The sequence below is a fragment of the Pteropus alecto genome, unplaced genomic scaffold, assembly GCF_000325575.1.
Source record: "Pteropus alecto unplaced genomic scaffold, ASM32557v1 scaffold94, whole genome shotgun sequence".
Classification (NCBI taxonomy): domain Eukaryota; kingdom Metazoa; phylum Chordata; class Mammalia; order Chiroptera; family Pteropodidae; genus Pteropus; species Pteropus alecto.
The window spans coordinates 4412648-4427642 of NW_006437736.1; the positions used below are offsets into that span (position 1 = coordinate 4412648).

General features: G+C 45.1%; 1 protein-coding gene and 1 pseudogene across 1 annotated transcript in view; both read left to right on the forward strand.

Annotated features, from left to right (window-relative positions):
* Nucleotides 1-8839, forward strand: part of NUAK1 (NUAK family kinase 1) — a 71432-nt gene extending 62593 nt beyond the window's left edge. The window contains exons 8-9 of the mRNA XM_025048757.1: nucleotides 1473-1605; nucleotides 4327-8839. Coding sequence (XP_024904525.1) covers nucleotides 1473-1605; nucleotides 4327-5480 — 1287 coding nt within the window. The 3' untranslated portion in view covers nucleotides 5481-8839. The remainder of the gene's footprint in view (nucleotides 1-1472; nucleotides 1606-4326) is intronic.
* On the forward strand, nucleotides 6039-14653 carry LOC112481872 (annotated as a pseudogene).
* Nucleotides 14654-14995: the final 342 nt, after the last annotated feature.

A 14995-nucleotide genomic window follows, 5' to 3' on the forward strand; every position in this document is an offset into this window, starting at 1 on the left:
CTTTTATTAACATCATATTGTGACATTTTCTGAATTCGTTATTAAAAACATGATTTTCAATGATGACAATGTTTTACCTTATGGATAAATATACCATAATTTAGTTACCCCGCAAGATTTAGACAGATTTTCTGTTTTTCCTCATTATAGCAAAACACAAAACAAACGTCAAACCAAAAAAACCCCTAACTCTGAGAATGAATATCTTTTTGCAAATATTTTTGACAGCATCTATTTTTTGATTAAGGAAATACATTCAGTTGTAACTTTTAGTTCATGAGAAGTGCATTCCTCTGTATGCCTAAAGCTTTCATGGCCACTGTAAAAAGATGTGTCTGTGAAAAATGTTATTTTGAAAATGGGTGAGTTGTGACTGACTGTTCTCTTTAAAAAAGATGGTTCTTTTTAAAAGAGAGATTCATCCACTCAGTATCCTTTAAATAGCAGCTGCTCAGTGGGGTTGAAATGTTTCCTTCCAAATATTTATCTGTTTAAGAGTGTTCGGGGGCAGGGCTGGAGGCCGAAGAGGATGCCAAGAGCCTCTACCAATGACAGTGAAGAGAAAGTCTCTCTGAAATGAGAATGTAAGCGGGGAGCCTAGGCTTCAATTTACAAAACTGAAGAAACGCGACACTGTAAATTTATCATAGATAATGAATGCTGCTTTGATCTTCGAGGATCTGTTTCCGAGGTTACAAGCTGGCAGCCTGTGATCTGGCCAGCACACAGGCTTTATTTGGCTACGTTAGTCTTTCTAAAAAAAAATGAACAGACATTTACTAACTGGGAGATTTCACATAAAAATCTGGTTTCTGACTTCTCTTAAAAAAAAAAACAAAACAAAGAATCTAACAGTGCTGGGACTTCATTATTTTGTGGCAGCGATTAGCCAAGGGGAGGCAGCCTGCTTAAGATGGGGGAAGGCACTCTACAGTTTATCTCTGTCCCCAACACTACATGTTGTACCCCCAATTCTCTCTTGCTTTGTTCATGTGTGTTGTCTGCCTGGCTCTTATAAGCATTTGGGTTTGCCACCCCTGATCTATTTGAAGAAGGCACAGGAAGAAATTGGTCCCTGGATTAGGAGCGAAGAACCCTGTGTCCAGTCCTAGCTCCATCACTGGGATGAGGCCTCTGGAGAAACCATTTAGCTCCTTGTGCCTCAGGATTCTCACCTGTCAAGTGGGGCTGAAAATAATTCAGGCCCTACCTGTTTCACAAAATTATGATAAGGATCAAAGAAGATAATCTATTTGAGAAAGTTCTGACATAGGTCGGGTCTCGGTTTGAAATGGAAATGCACAGCTGCTCTGCGTATCAGTTGTCAGGCTGCATGGGAACCTGTCCGCCAGGTGCTAAATTCAGTTCCTGGGGTCGCTGGGGGTGGCTGCGCACACTATGTGATGCTAATGGTTTGGAAGGCATCTGGAATCTGCTTCCCAGCTCCTGTATGTCCTGTCTCTCCGCTCCAGGTGGACAGCTGGGCCCTAGGTGTGTTGCTTTACACTCTCGTTTATGGAACAATGCCCTTCGATGGTTTCGATCACAAAAACCTCATTCGGCAGATCAGCAGCGGAGAGTACCGGGAGCCCACGCAGCCCTCAGGTGCGTGCCCGGGGCGGGTCAGAGGTTGAGTGGGAGTGTTTGGCTCACTCGCCCCAGCTCATGCTTTCTGCTTCTGTCGTAATGTCTGTAAGGAGTCTCCGGCTTTTCCTCCCTCTTCTCCCCAGGTCTTCGTCTTCTGGCAAAGCTGGCTTGTTAGGCTGCTTTACCCAAACCTCCCCAAATGGCAGTTTTCAGAACGAGCATTCTCCACTGCAGGCAAGCTAGGAGTTCTGTTTGCTCGTTGTAGGAACTTGGGCAAGTCTCTGAGCCTGTTTGGATTCAGTTTTTCCACTAAAAATTAACACTTTGGGAAAGGTAGTACATGAAGTCCCTTCCAGTCCAGGTAGGCATGTAAACCACCTCCCTAGAGTCTAAGTGCCACGAGGGTGGCACCTGCCCTTTTTCCCTACGGTGCCCCAGCCAGGAGCATGGCACACGGGGGCTGTTTCATGACTATTACTGCATAACAGTTCTATCCCATCCCCCCAGACAAACTCGGTGGTTTAAACAATTATGTAACCGTCAGCCACTATTCCCCGGGTCGACTAGAGATCTTCTAGCCTTGCTTGGGATTTCTCATGCACATGCAGCCAGATGACAGCTGGGGCTAGGGGCTGGTGGTGGGACACCTCCCTGTGAGCTCTGTCTCCATGAGCCTCTGGGGCCTATCTGTCCAAGAGGAAGCCTGGACTTCTTACGTGGCCGCTCAGGGCTCTAACAAGGAGGACAAAGAAGCTGCCAGGCCTTCTTAATGTCTGCTCTTGGACGCCAGACAATATCACTTCTTCCCTGTGCTACTGGTCACAGCATCTGAGGCCATAAGCTCCATCTCTTGATGGGAGAGCTCTGTGCATGAATGGAAAGGGTGGCCATCTTTGAAATGCAGTTAACACGAACTACTGCACATGTATACATACCATACATGTACATGCACACACGCACAGGCACGCATTGTTGAGGCTTATTATTCATGGTGGTTACATTCTGTAAAGTTGCTGTGAGCGCTGAGTTAGTGAATACTGAAGCATTGGGGAAATACAGGGCCTCTGGTCACAGTGTTCAGTCAGTATGTCACCTCTTCTTATGTATGTTTCTGTTTAAAGGTACCTCACTTAAAATATATTGTTGATTAATGATGTCGAACTCACAGCCAACCCACTGTAACTCATACCTAGTGAAGCTTATCTAACACCCCCATTTCCTCCGTAAGGCTCATCACAGCCTTTTCTGTACCTCGGAACACTAGACAGCACTTCAGCACTATGCTTGGGGGCTAAACGGTGAAATCACCAACAAAAAGTACAAAAATGTGAAAAACACAGACTGAAGAGACCGTGAAAGGGACTGGTTGGTATGAGAGCAGAGATAAGAAGGCAGAGTTCTGGCCCCTGTCAGATTTCAGCTGGAGACGCATGTGCATGTTGGGGCAACTCAGAGTGTTTGCCACTCTAAATGTACTCAAGCAACTGGGAAAGTGTCATGAGTATTGACTTTTTTGTTACAGATGTATTTTAGCGAGTAGGCAAATTTACAAGTACAGAATCTGTGAATAACGAGGATTGACTGTTATATACATTTGTGTGTGTATATATATTATACGTGTGTACGTTTGTGTACCGAGTGTCTCTATATTTTTTCAGTTAGCTACCCTTTTTTTTTTGAGAAATTTCAGGGTGACCTCTTAGGCGGTCTTCTTTGCCACACCAGCTAAATGGTGTCAACACAGTTCCCGACACAGTGCAGAGGATCAGGAAATATTTGTTGAGTGACTGAATAAACAGTTGTCCTGTACTTTTCAGGGGTGCAGCTCACCCTGGCCCCCTTGCAGCTGAGGGGAGGTGTGCCTTCCCAAGATATACTTCAACCCCCATTGAGAGAGCACAGCTTTATCTTGAAAGTCGATTTCTAGGCTGTGAGAGTCGGTTGGTTCCTTTGGCCTTCTCGACATCCCTTTGGGGGTTTCCCCCTAATTCTCTGGCAGCAGAAATTTGCAAATGGAGTTTTTCAGACAGGCTGTAAGCGGAGAGCAGACATAGATCAGCTCTCTGATCTGGCAGCTCAGCACACTGGGGCTTATGTCAGAGAGAGGAAGGAGGTGAGCTCACCAGGCGTGGGGCTCAGAACCTGGCCAAGGCCTGCCTTGGGTATGGCCCCTGTCACTGCCCAGGTGTGCCAGGTATAAGCTCCTCTCCATCCTTCTCTGTCTTTCCCTCTCTGCTGAGGAGACTTTTTCTCACCATCTCAGCCGCAAATTTCCTTTTCGTGCCTACACACTATCCCAGTAACTCTGAGCACTGTGTGTTTATACAAGCCTACCTTTGGAGGACTAAAGGAAGCCATGGCAATCCAGACCTGTTCTCCCTTTAAGTAAAATGATATGTACCAAAGGAATGGTGGGGCCCTGCTTGTGGTTGGGTCTAGATTCTTTCCCGGGCACTGGCCTTGCCCATTTTATAAAGACCAGAGTTGATGGAGAGCTCAATAAGTTTATAATAGTCCTCCACGCACGTGGAAAAACATGTGAGGATGTGATGGCCTGCGTGGTTCTGTGTCTTGATGATGCTTTTGAGGTATGTCCTGGAAGACTCTGGCTGGACCGGGGCTCCAGTCGGAGTTTTCTGAAAGTGACCATGTCTCCTTAGCCACCCCTGGAGTGTCAACCCTGTCACAAAGCCAAGCGCTCTTATATAAGGCATCTTCCTTTTGTTTCTTGTCCCATAGATGCTCGAGGACTCATTCGGTGGATGCTGATGGTGAACCCCGATCGTCGGGCCACCATCGAGGACATCGCCAACCACTGGTGGGTGAACTGGGGCTACAAGAGCAGTGTCTGTGACTGTGACGCCCTTCACAACTCCGAGTCCCCGCTCCTGGCTCGCATTATCGACTGGCACCACCGTTCCACGGGGCTGCAGGCCGAGGCCGAAGCCAAAATCAAGGGCCTGGCCAAACCCGGGGCCTCTGAGGTCATGCTGGAGCGGCAGAGGTCACTGAAGAAGTCCAAGAAAGAGAATGACTTTGCCCAGTCCGGCCAGGACTCGGTGCCCGAAAGCCCATCCAAGCTGAGTTCCAAGCGGCCCAAAGGGATCCTGAAGAAGCGAAGCAACAGTGAGCATCGCTCGCACAGCACTGGCTTCATCGAAGGTGTCGTCAGTCCTGCCTTACCCTCTGCTTTCAAGATGGACCAGGACTTGTGCCGGACTGGCATGCCCCTCCCAAGCTCCCCCGAGGCGGAGGTGCCAAGTAAACTCAGCCCCAAACACTCGGCCACCATGCCCAAGAAAGGCATCTTGAAAAAGACCCAGCAGAGAGAATCAGGTTATTACTCCTCTCCGGAGCGCAGTGAGTCTTCGGAGCTATTGGACGGTAATGATGAGACAGGGAGCAGCGTCCCATCCCCAACGCCCCCGGACCCAGCCAGGGTGACTGCCCTCAGCCTTTCCTGCCGCAGGAAGGGCATCTTGAAACACAGCAGCAAGTACTCTGCGGGCACCATGGACCCAGCCCTCGCTAGCCCCGAAATGCCCACACTGGAATCCTTGCTGGAGCCCGGCGTGCCTGCTGAGGGCCTCTCCCGGAGCTACAGCCGGCCTTCCAGCGTCATCAGCGATGACAGCGTCCTGTCCAGCGACTCCTTCGACTTGCTGGACCTGCAGGAGAATCGCCCCGCCCGCCAGCGCATCCGCAGCTGCGTCTCTGCTGAAAACTTCCTTCAGATCCAGGACTTCGAGGGGCTCCAGAACCGGCCCCGGCCCCAGTACCTGAAGCGGTACCGGAATCGGCTGGGAGACAGCAGCTTCTCCCTGCTTACAGACATGGATGACGTGACTCAGGTCTACAAGAAAGCGCTGGAGATCTGCAACAAGCTCAACTAGCTCTCTGGGGTGCAGGGCGGGTTGGGGGTGGGCATGAGGGAGGAAGGGGAGCAGTGACTTGTCCTAATGAGCTAGTTACCTCTTTGCTGGCCATGTTAATAGACTGGAAAAGGATCGGTGCCATCTCGCTTGGCCAAGTTTGCAGCCTTGAGCTAGTGTCTAAAAGGGATAAGTGGGCTGTCTGCCATTCCTGTCAACTGCCAGTCAGAATTTGGGTCCTAATGGGCGTTGGCTTTATGACACCTCCTAGAGGACCAGCTGTCTGGGGAGGTGGCATTGGCCAACACCTAGAGGGGTGGGCTAGAAGCATATGAGAGAAAGAGCATTTCCCTAGAAGTCATCCAAATGCTTCTGGAGGAAAGGCAAGAGAGACCATCTGCTCTGAGTGAGCTTAGAGCTTGCTCCTTCTCACATTAGTAAGCTTGGTCTGACTGCAGGGGGTTGGCAAGTCTGTTTCAGCAACTTGAGCTTGAATCTGTGATCGATTGATAGTGGCTGCTGAGTGTGTTGGTTTGGGTAGCCCAGGTACATGGGAAGGAGTGCTGTGATTGAATAATCATGGCTGCCATGGGGGGCAGGAAGCGGGCCGTAGCACTCCTGGCATGTAGTGCTTGACCTGGCTAAGCCCTGGGAATTAGGTTAGGGCATCCTGTGGGATCTGTTATGTCTTTCATGCCACTAGTGTGGCATTTGTTACTTTGCTACTCTACCTTGAATGGAAGACAGGGCCTTGGTCAGAGGGAGAATTCTCTGAACTCTGCTAAGGACGTAGAGTCAGCACATGGTGATGTTTTGGCTTCTTTCCTGATGTCTGTTTTGCCCTTCAGCATAATCTCCTAAGGGTGGACAGGTAAAAAGATGGTGGTGTCAGAGGTCAGAACTCTGGTGTATAACAGAGCTTGGGATCCTCTGTGGTCTTTGTGCAGGTGAATGGAAATTGACCCACACCAGCAAGGGGCAATTCGTCTGTTTCTTTAATGTCTCAATATTAACTGGAATGCCACCTCTTAGATTCATTCTCACCTGCATGAATGCTCTGAATGGGATGTGACGCTGTCCACAGTCTCCAAAAGAGTAACCGGCTCAACCATTCAGCCTGTTTACTAATAGGAGACGGTTCCCCATCCGCCAAGTGTGGAATCCTTAGAAGCAGAGAGTTTGCTTCAAGGGAGTTAATGTGTAGGTAGAATATTTGGACAAGGAAAGGAAAGTCAGCAGAAGGTGCATTCTCCCAAAGCTAGGTATCCCATGTCACGAGTTTGAACTCCTAGGCTTCGTGGATAAAGAAAGCTCCATCCATTCAAATGAATAAGGTGTTGGAAGAGCAGAGTGAGTTGGGAGGAAGTATGCAGGACAGGGGACATTTCCCTAGAAGTCATCCAAATGCTTCTGGAGGGATCAGAGAAGACGTATGAAAAGACTCTTACCTTAGAAAGTAACGTAACTGGGTATTAAAGTTTTAGACACCCAGATTACAGGTGACAAGATGTCACTCCCACAATGGGACGTCTTCATATACTGAATTTGGAATTAATGGTCTTGGGAATTTGAGATGATTTCAGATTCTGCTGGCCTGGGCAAACTGAAACCCTTGTTTCAAGATGGTTGACTTCTTGGTAGACACCTGGATATATAAGGAGGGCTAGTCTTGGGGGGTATTTTTGGGAAAACCAACCGATAATAATTCATAGGGAGATGAGAAGAAATCACCTTCAGGCACTAAGAACATTAATTAGAATGAAACTGCCCTTTCTCCAAGGAGGTGGCTCCATTTCTCCCCTTGCCACCAGCTCTGGGGTTTTAGTTTGTGCGTTCCTTCAGGTTGAGCTCAGTAATTATTGTGGGGAACTTCTCCGTTTCCTTTCACTCAGTCCCACCTCCTTTCTGAGCTCCAATATAGGTTCAAAGGGAAAAAATCTGTAGGTAGCAAATCGTGGAGGGTGTGTGGCTACACAGAGGATGTTCTGCAACCTCTGAGCTCCCTACTCCTGGTCTCATTTAATGCAGCCTTTTCTGAGCACTTGTACTGCCGCACTGCTGGTCTCTCTTGTATGGCAGCTGGCCTAGTTGGTAGCTGTCCGTATTTATGACTTAGATGTAACACCTACCTGCTGGTTGATGTGTTTTTTCCTTTTGCCAAGTGATCGCCTCTGTTTGGCATTTTCCAGCCTTCTAATTTTTAGATTAAAGTGACACTATAAGGAAAATCATTCTATACCCTCCCCGCCCTGCCTCCCAAACCCCAAAATCTCTCTCTCACACACACATACACATACACACACACGTTCACTTTCATCAATAAACCCAGACAGTGGATTGTGGCAGACACGGTCCTCCACTCAGAGGCAGAGACAATGAGGCAAGTCCTAGTGTGTTGCTAACTAGGTTGCTAACTGGTCGTAAGCACCTGTGGTGTTATGGGGGCTGTTTTCCTCAGAGTGAGAGCCGGAGGGGTGGATCAGCTGGTCTCTCAGGCCCTGCCAGTTCTGACATTCTGCTAAATCCTCCAATTCTAGATCTGATGTTGACTCTGTCTTCTGAAGGAAAAACTTAGACTAGAGGGAAATACCCTGAAAAGCAGCTCCCCTGCTTCCTGAGTAAGTCCTGTCATCCCTACCAGCCAATCCCCAGCCGAGGAAGTCATGCTTGATTCATTTCCATGGAATTACGAGTGAGAGACACTTTTATGACATGATGGACCAAGCAGGAGATTCGATGTCAGCTCTCCTGGTCCTTTCCTTGCCTCTGTGGGCCTTTCAGTGTCTTAGTTTACACATCTGCCAAAGGAGTAGAATTATACTTCTTTTTACAGGTAAATTTCAAGGCATGATCAGTTTTCAGGAAGTGCTTCAAGACCCCAGGTGAAATGAAAATGCTAAGTACTCTCTGAATTTCCATCCCTGTTACAAGGTGCTGCTTCTTTAGATGACAAGGAGCACTTTTCAGGGTAAAATTCAGGTGAGCGTTGCCCAGACCTGCTGTCTTGAGTACAAATGTGAATGATCAACTGACTGCTTATTGCCAAACTGGAAATGTTCTGTAGGGATTAACTGGCATGGTATCATTCCTAGAAGAAAAAAAAAAAAAAAGAGAGAAACTTGACTGCACATTTTTTTTAATAATCCATGTTGTGACTTTTATTTAATTTCTATTTTTTTTTTTGGTAATAAAAAGTCGACTTTTTTATTTGAATTTGTCTTTTTTTATTTATTGGTCTGAAAGGCATTTCAAAGGTATTATAATAATATATTGGTGTAATTTAATTGGTGCAACATGCTCTATGGCTCCAGTCAAAATTGATCTTCACTCATTTGATTGGTTTGAGCCCAGAACAGCCTACAGGGAAAAAAAAAAAAAAAGCTGGATAACCACCCAAAGTGTTTGTATTTTCATTGGAAATGGATTTTTTTTTTTTTTGGTTTTTTGTTTTTTGTTTTTTTTTGGTTTCTGTTTTTATTTTTAAATTAAATAAATTGCAATGAACTGAACTGAACTGGGACCTCGCTTCTTTATTTGGTTGTTTTTCTCTTAGTTAAGTAAGTGACAACATGGATTTAAGTAACAGAAACCCACCCGGGCTAGCTTAAGCACAAAGAATTTATTCAAAGTTCTCAAAAGGAAATGCATCTAGCAGTGCAGCTCAAGCCAAGAACTGGAGAAGTGGAATCCAAGAGAACTCCAGGCCCTCTCTTCTGCTCCCCCTTTGCAGCCCGGCTTTCTCCTCCCTGATTTTCTGACCCCCCCTTGTCTGATCCCATAACTTTCAAATTTACATGTTCTCAGTTCCGGTTTTCAAAAGAGCCTACTGACCTGATTCCTTCAGCCCGAACTAGAGACAGTATCAGAGGTGAATACTCAGCCCACACCTCAGCTTCCTCTACCTGCCCCACTCCTCGACTCTCCTGTCTTTTCCAAGGGCAGATAAATCGCTAATCAGATTGCGCAGACTCCAACATCGATAGGCCATGTTTCCTATTGGGGAAGGCCACTGCTCTGCCTATAATGAAATGGCGTCCTGAGTCCTATTTTGCCATTGTTCCTTGTGCCAACAGACTCCAGGAAGCTCCTATAAAGGAGGATGAATAATAGGGTAGGATCAAAGAGTCCCTGAGTCTCAGTCACAGTGTGATATGACCTCAAACCCTACCCTCGTATCAAACCTTACAGGGTCACGCTCTTACTGAAGAGCACTGTTAGGGGACCTGTGCAAGAAAAGTGACTTTCCAAGGAAATTGCAACTTTCAACCCTTATCTGGTCTACGTGGAGAACATCTGTTGCAGCATTGTCATATTTAGCAAATAAAACTACAGGACACTCAGTTAAACAATTTTTTTTTTTTTTTTGTATAAGTCATGCGAAATTTGGGTCGGGCTTATACTAAAAAAAAGAAAAGTTATCTGAAATTCAGATTTAACTGGGCATCCTCTCTTTTATCTGGCAAGCTAATCTGATGGGACTTAATTGGCTAAATTGACTGGGACTGGCTATGGTAGAGGGTTGGGGAATGGATGCTTATAATTGTGGCCTGGCAAATTAGGACATGATCATGCCTCTCAAGCTGGTCTGAGGTAGGAAGAATTCCAATTCCAGTTTGGACTTGATGATTGCTATTGAGTCAAATCGCTTCATGTCTTTGGGCCTCAGTTTTCTCATGTGTCTGATGGGTATATTCATTGCTGCCTTACTCAACTGTTAATAGGGCTATGAAAGAGTGAGAAAATTTCTTTGAAGTTCCCTTGAGTATAAAACTCAATGAACGAGAAACCATAGTCCTTACTTTACAGGGCAATATTCACTGACTTTTAAAACAGAACATCTTAAAGGCAATCTGCCTGGCTTGGAGGCTTTTAATTCTTGCTGTGGTCCCTGCCACTGTTAGCAAGTGGGCCTGTCAGTCATTTTCAGGGTAAGAGACTAAGGGGAAACTTACTTAAAAGTGAGCCCCTTTGGAAAGACAAAGTTCTGCAGTCAGATATAGGGAATAGCACCATATGCATGGCCTAGGGGCTGTACAAAATGACATGTAAGCTGTAGCGAGAAACCTTTTGGGGGGTGACATTAAGCTAGCTGTTTGAGGCCACAGACTTTTCACTCTAGAACTGTGGCCCAATTTGTTTGTAACCTCTCAGAGAAAGCCCCAGTGCTGCGACTTACATGAAGCCTCGATTAGCCACATTTTGGCACTATGCCAATGTTGAGCTGGTTCCTCCAACCCCTGCTGAGATCCCTACAGCTATTCAGAGCTTGAAAAGAAAGTCAATAGAACTCACACAGGTAGCTCCAAACAGCACAGTTAAGGAAGCTCTGCTGAGTGTTTTGATGGCCACTAGGGTGTGGATGTGGCTTTATGTTGGCAAGATCATAGGTAAACGTGGCATCACTGCTATAATGTTTGAAGACCAATCTTCAAACATTATACATCTGGTTTTTTTTTGATTTATTATTTGAATGTTCTTGGGCCATGTGCGATCAGACTGGTATTTGAATAAAGAATGTCAAAAGTAATGTTTTCTATATCAAACACTAAATGGAAAGTCACAACATCTCCTGATATTAAGTTGGATTGTCTTTTGCTTTAATGACGTTAATATAGTTCTAAATGCATGTCTTTGCTTAGCCTGAAATTGGAAAGGTTATATGTGAACATCCCAACCTGGTACATATATTTCGAAGGTTGGAAATATGATATTTACTTCTGGAAAAATTGGGGGAAAGGCTTTGAGAAAAATAGAACTTGCTAAAGTAAGAGAAATAGTAATACTGTGTGCCAAAGTTAAGTCGTGTCAGTAGTATAAAGAATAAAATTTGGATGGTTTCTCTTTGCTAAAATCAGAGAAAGACCTTTTCGACAACACCTATGTCTGTAAATGTTGGGATACTTGGTGGTGTTCTAAGTACGTATCCTTGTGAAATCTTTAATGCCAGGATAGAGTGAATAAGAGCTGTGACCTACATTTTAAATCTAATTTTGGTATATGTATTATCAGTCTATTTGGTTTTATGATTTTCAGAACTTATCTTTGCAAAAATAAAATAACCTATGGATATTTAAGCAGGATTATGATTCAGTATCATCCATGGGTTTAAAAAGTATATCGTAAAAAGTAAATAAACAAAAGTGGTTGGTTATGCAAAAAAATAGGAGGGGTAGTAAGGAAAATAGAGATCGTTGGAGCAGCAGAGTTGACATGTTGTCAACTGATTGGTCGGTGAGGTTATGAGGCATGGTCAAGTTTAAGGAGGAACATTGAGAGAACTTAAAATTTATTGAGCTTCTACATGGTGTTCACTTCATCCTTATTCAGTAGCAAGTGACAGGAACACAACTCAGAACATGTCGAGTAACAAGATGAATTTACTGCTTCAAGTAACTGAAAAGTCCAAGGCGTATGTCCCAGGCATGCTGGATCCAGGGATTCAAGTAATGCTGTTGGCCTGTTTTTCATTCACTCTCGTTGAATGTAGATTTCATTCTTACACAGGATCTTTCTGCATGGGAGCAAGATAGCTCTTGGGAAGTGTTATGAGGTCTTTTAGTGTATGATCTTAGAGTCAGAGAGAGATTCTTACTATCCTAACATTTATGTGCCAAGGAGGCATTGTGATTGGCTTTGCTGGGATCACGTGTCTCCCTCTGGCCCAGTCACAGAGTCTGGGTAGAGAGATGCCCTGATTGGCAAGGCTGGATCATGTGCCCACCCTTGTGGTATACTTGAATGACAGTTCCTTCAGAATCACACAGAGTAGGGGAGAGCAGCTCCCCCAAAAGAAGGGATGCAGAGTCAACAAAAAAAGTTCTACCTTTTGGGCCTTGATTTCCTCATCTATAAAATAGCATTAAATCATTTCTAATTTTCAGAGTTATTATGAAAATTAAATGAAATAAAGTACTTAATACAGGGCCCGACACATAGAAGATTTTTAATTTAGAGTTAGTATCAGGAAGACAAAAATATAATGCTGTAGAGAGGAGATATATTTGTTAGGAAGATTTCAGCTGTAAAATCAGCTACAATGTGAGAAAAATCCAGCTGAAACTGATTTTAACACTACAGGGGATGTATTGGCTCATATATCTGGAATTCTAAAGATGGGGTGGATTTCATGGTTACTTAGGTCTAGTGAGAGAAATGGATAATAAACAAGTAAACAAACACTCCCCCTCCATTGCAGATTATAATAAGTGCTATGAAGGAAATGGATAGGATGGAGAAATAGAGAATTAAGTGAGGGAGGTACCTCTTATAGAAAGAGTAGTCAGGGAAGGCATCTCTGAAGAGCTGGCCTTTGGGCAGAGGTCCAAAGGTGAAGAAATAACCATATGCAGAGTGAGCATTCCAGGCAGTAGTAACAGTATATGCAAGGGCCCTTGAGTCTCCAAAATAGAACTTTACAGGGTTAAATTCTGGTCCATTGGCATAGGACAGCCGTGGTGCATGGAGTGTATGGTGTTTTGCTAAACATATGTGGCCATGTTCTAATGCAGGCTGGCTGTGATCATTTATGAGTTTGTGTAGCCGTAACTACAAATGGCTGCTTCCTTTGACAGGTGGTCCCCAGACGAGATACATGCCATGACGTGCATTTTAAATGAGAATATGTTTCCACTGAAGAAATTCACTGCCAATTTATTGAAATTCATGGAGAGGATGTTTTTAATCCACAGAATCAATCATGCAAAGTTTGGGACATGGAAGTGATGCTCTATAAAGACCAGGAAATGCACACTAAGGTTTTCATGTCGCAAAAACTGCTCCATGCTATCACAACTGTATGGTTTCAGCAGGGAATTGTGTGAGAAACCAGCAATCAATTTTGTTTTTAGAGTGTGACAATTATTTTCCTACTGATGAAAAATTTATGCTGCCTATTTCTACCTGAGTGGGAATATCTGTTGTTTCTGGACCAGCTGGTTCCCCCATCTACTACCTGTGCTAGTTTTTGTGAATTAGTTTGGATAGGCTATGTTATGGTAAAGTGACAAATAAGCTCTGAAATGTCAGTGGCTCAGTATGATAAACAATCATTTCTTACTCTCGCCGAGTTCAATACAGTTTGGGCAAGTTTCCTTTTTATGCTGTCTCTCTGCAGACACTTGGGGATCTGAGCTTCTTCCACCCTGTGGTTCTGCCATCAAAGGGTTTGTCATTTGCAGTTGTGCAAATGAAGGAGAGAGAAAGCACAAGTCAAGATCTTTTAAGAACCGGATCTGGATGTGATGTACATCATTGGTGCTCATATCTCATTGGCCAGAACCCAGTCACCTGACCCCAACCTAACTTCCTGGATCGTCTTCAAGTTCATAGTACTTAAAAAGCAGACTATAAAATGAAATCGGGTGGACACATAACAGTGTCTCTGTCACAACTTATGTCTGCTTCCCATGGGAAGGTCCCAGCATAAATAAAAATCATTATTGTTGATATTCACTGAGTTCTTATTGAGCTGCAGGCAGTGCGTCTGCTCTTGTCACATATCATGTCTCTTAATGCTCTCATGAGGGTTGGAAACGTGCAGTAACTTGCCCAAGCTGCCCCACTGTTAAATGCGGAACGGGATTCAAATACAGGCCTTGCTGAATGGCTTCTGAGCCCAAGTTCTTAATTGCTCTGTTGTACCCCTGAGATGACCCTTCTTCAAGTCAGTCTCCTTGATCATAAGCCCCATCCTGCCACCATCCCTGTTCATGTACATGGCATTTTCCTACAGGAGCAAAACAGATACTATCAGGAAAGAAGACTCTGGCCCTGTTCAATGCACTCATCATACAAAAGTGGAGAGAGTATCTGTCCCCCAGTGCCTCATCGGTGTTAGGTTCCGGAAGATCCAGTCTCAGCAAGTGGGATTAGTGGAGTTGATTACAGTATCCTCTAGTGTGAAATGGGATGGAGGAGTGGGCCTTTCTCCATTCTGGGCACCAACTGTGTCTCAGAACTCAGTAGAGGGACAGTGGGCCTTCAGTGGCTGAGTTCCTTCTGTCTAAAGCTGTGTATTCACATGCGTTCCTCAACAAGGCTCCACGTGCTATTTCCTGTGCCGGTGTGTCTCAGGGGACCCTGATTCTAGAGGGCTGATTGCTCAAAGCAACTGCTTGGGGCCATATGGAAACACAAGATGCCAAGCTGGGCTGCATAAACCTTCCTGGGGTCAGGCATTGCAACAGCAACTTTGATCACACAAAAAGCAGTGTATTGCCTTGTCTTTGAAGCCCATAGAAGGGTGGTGACACAGACATGGTCCCAAACTGGACTTGCAGACACACATCTCACAGTCAGAAGAAACTGAGGGTGAGGAACAGTTCATTTTGGAGGCAGCTGGAGAAAAGGGGCTCCAAAAAATAGCTATCCTGAGAAAGTTCTGCAAATTGGAATTTGTGAATCACTGAAGCTGAAAAACATCTGATTCAGCAATGCCTAGGGCATTCCAGAAGCTTCAGCCATCAGGCTTTGGAGCCCAGACAAAAGGATGTGTGCAAAGCAGAAAGCCAGATGCAGACTTCAGAACCAGGCCTGCC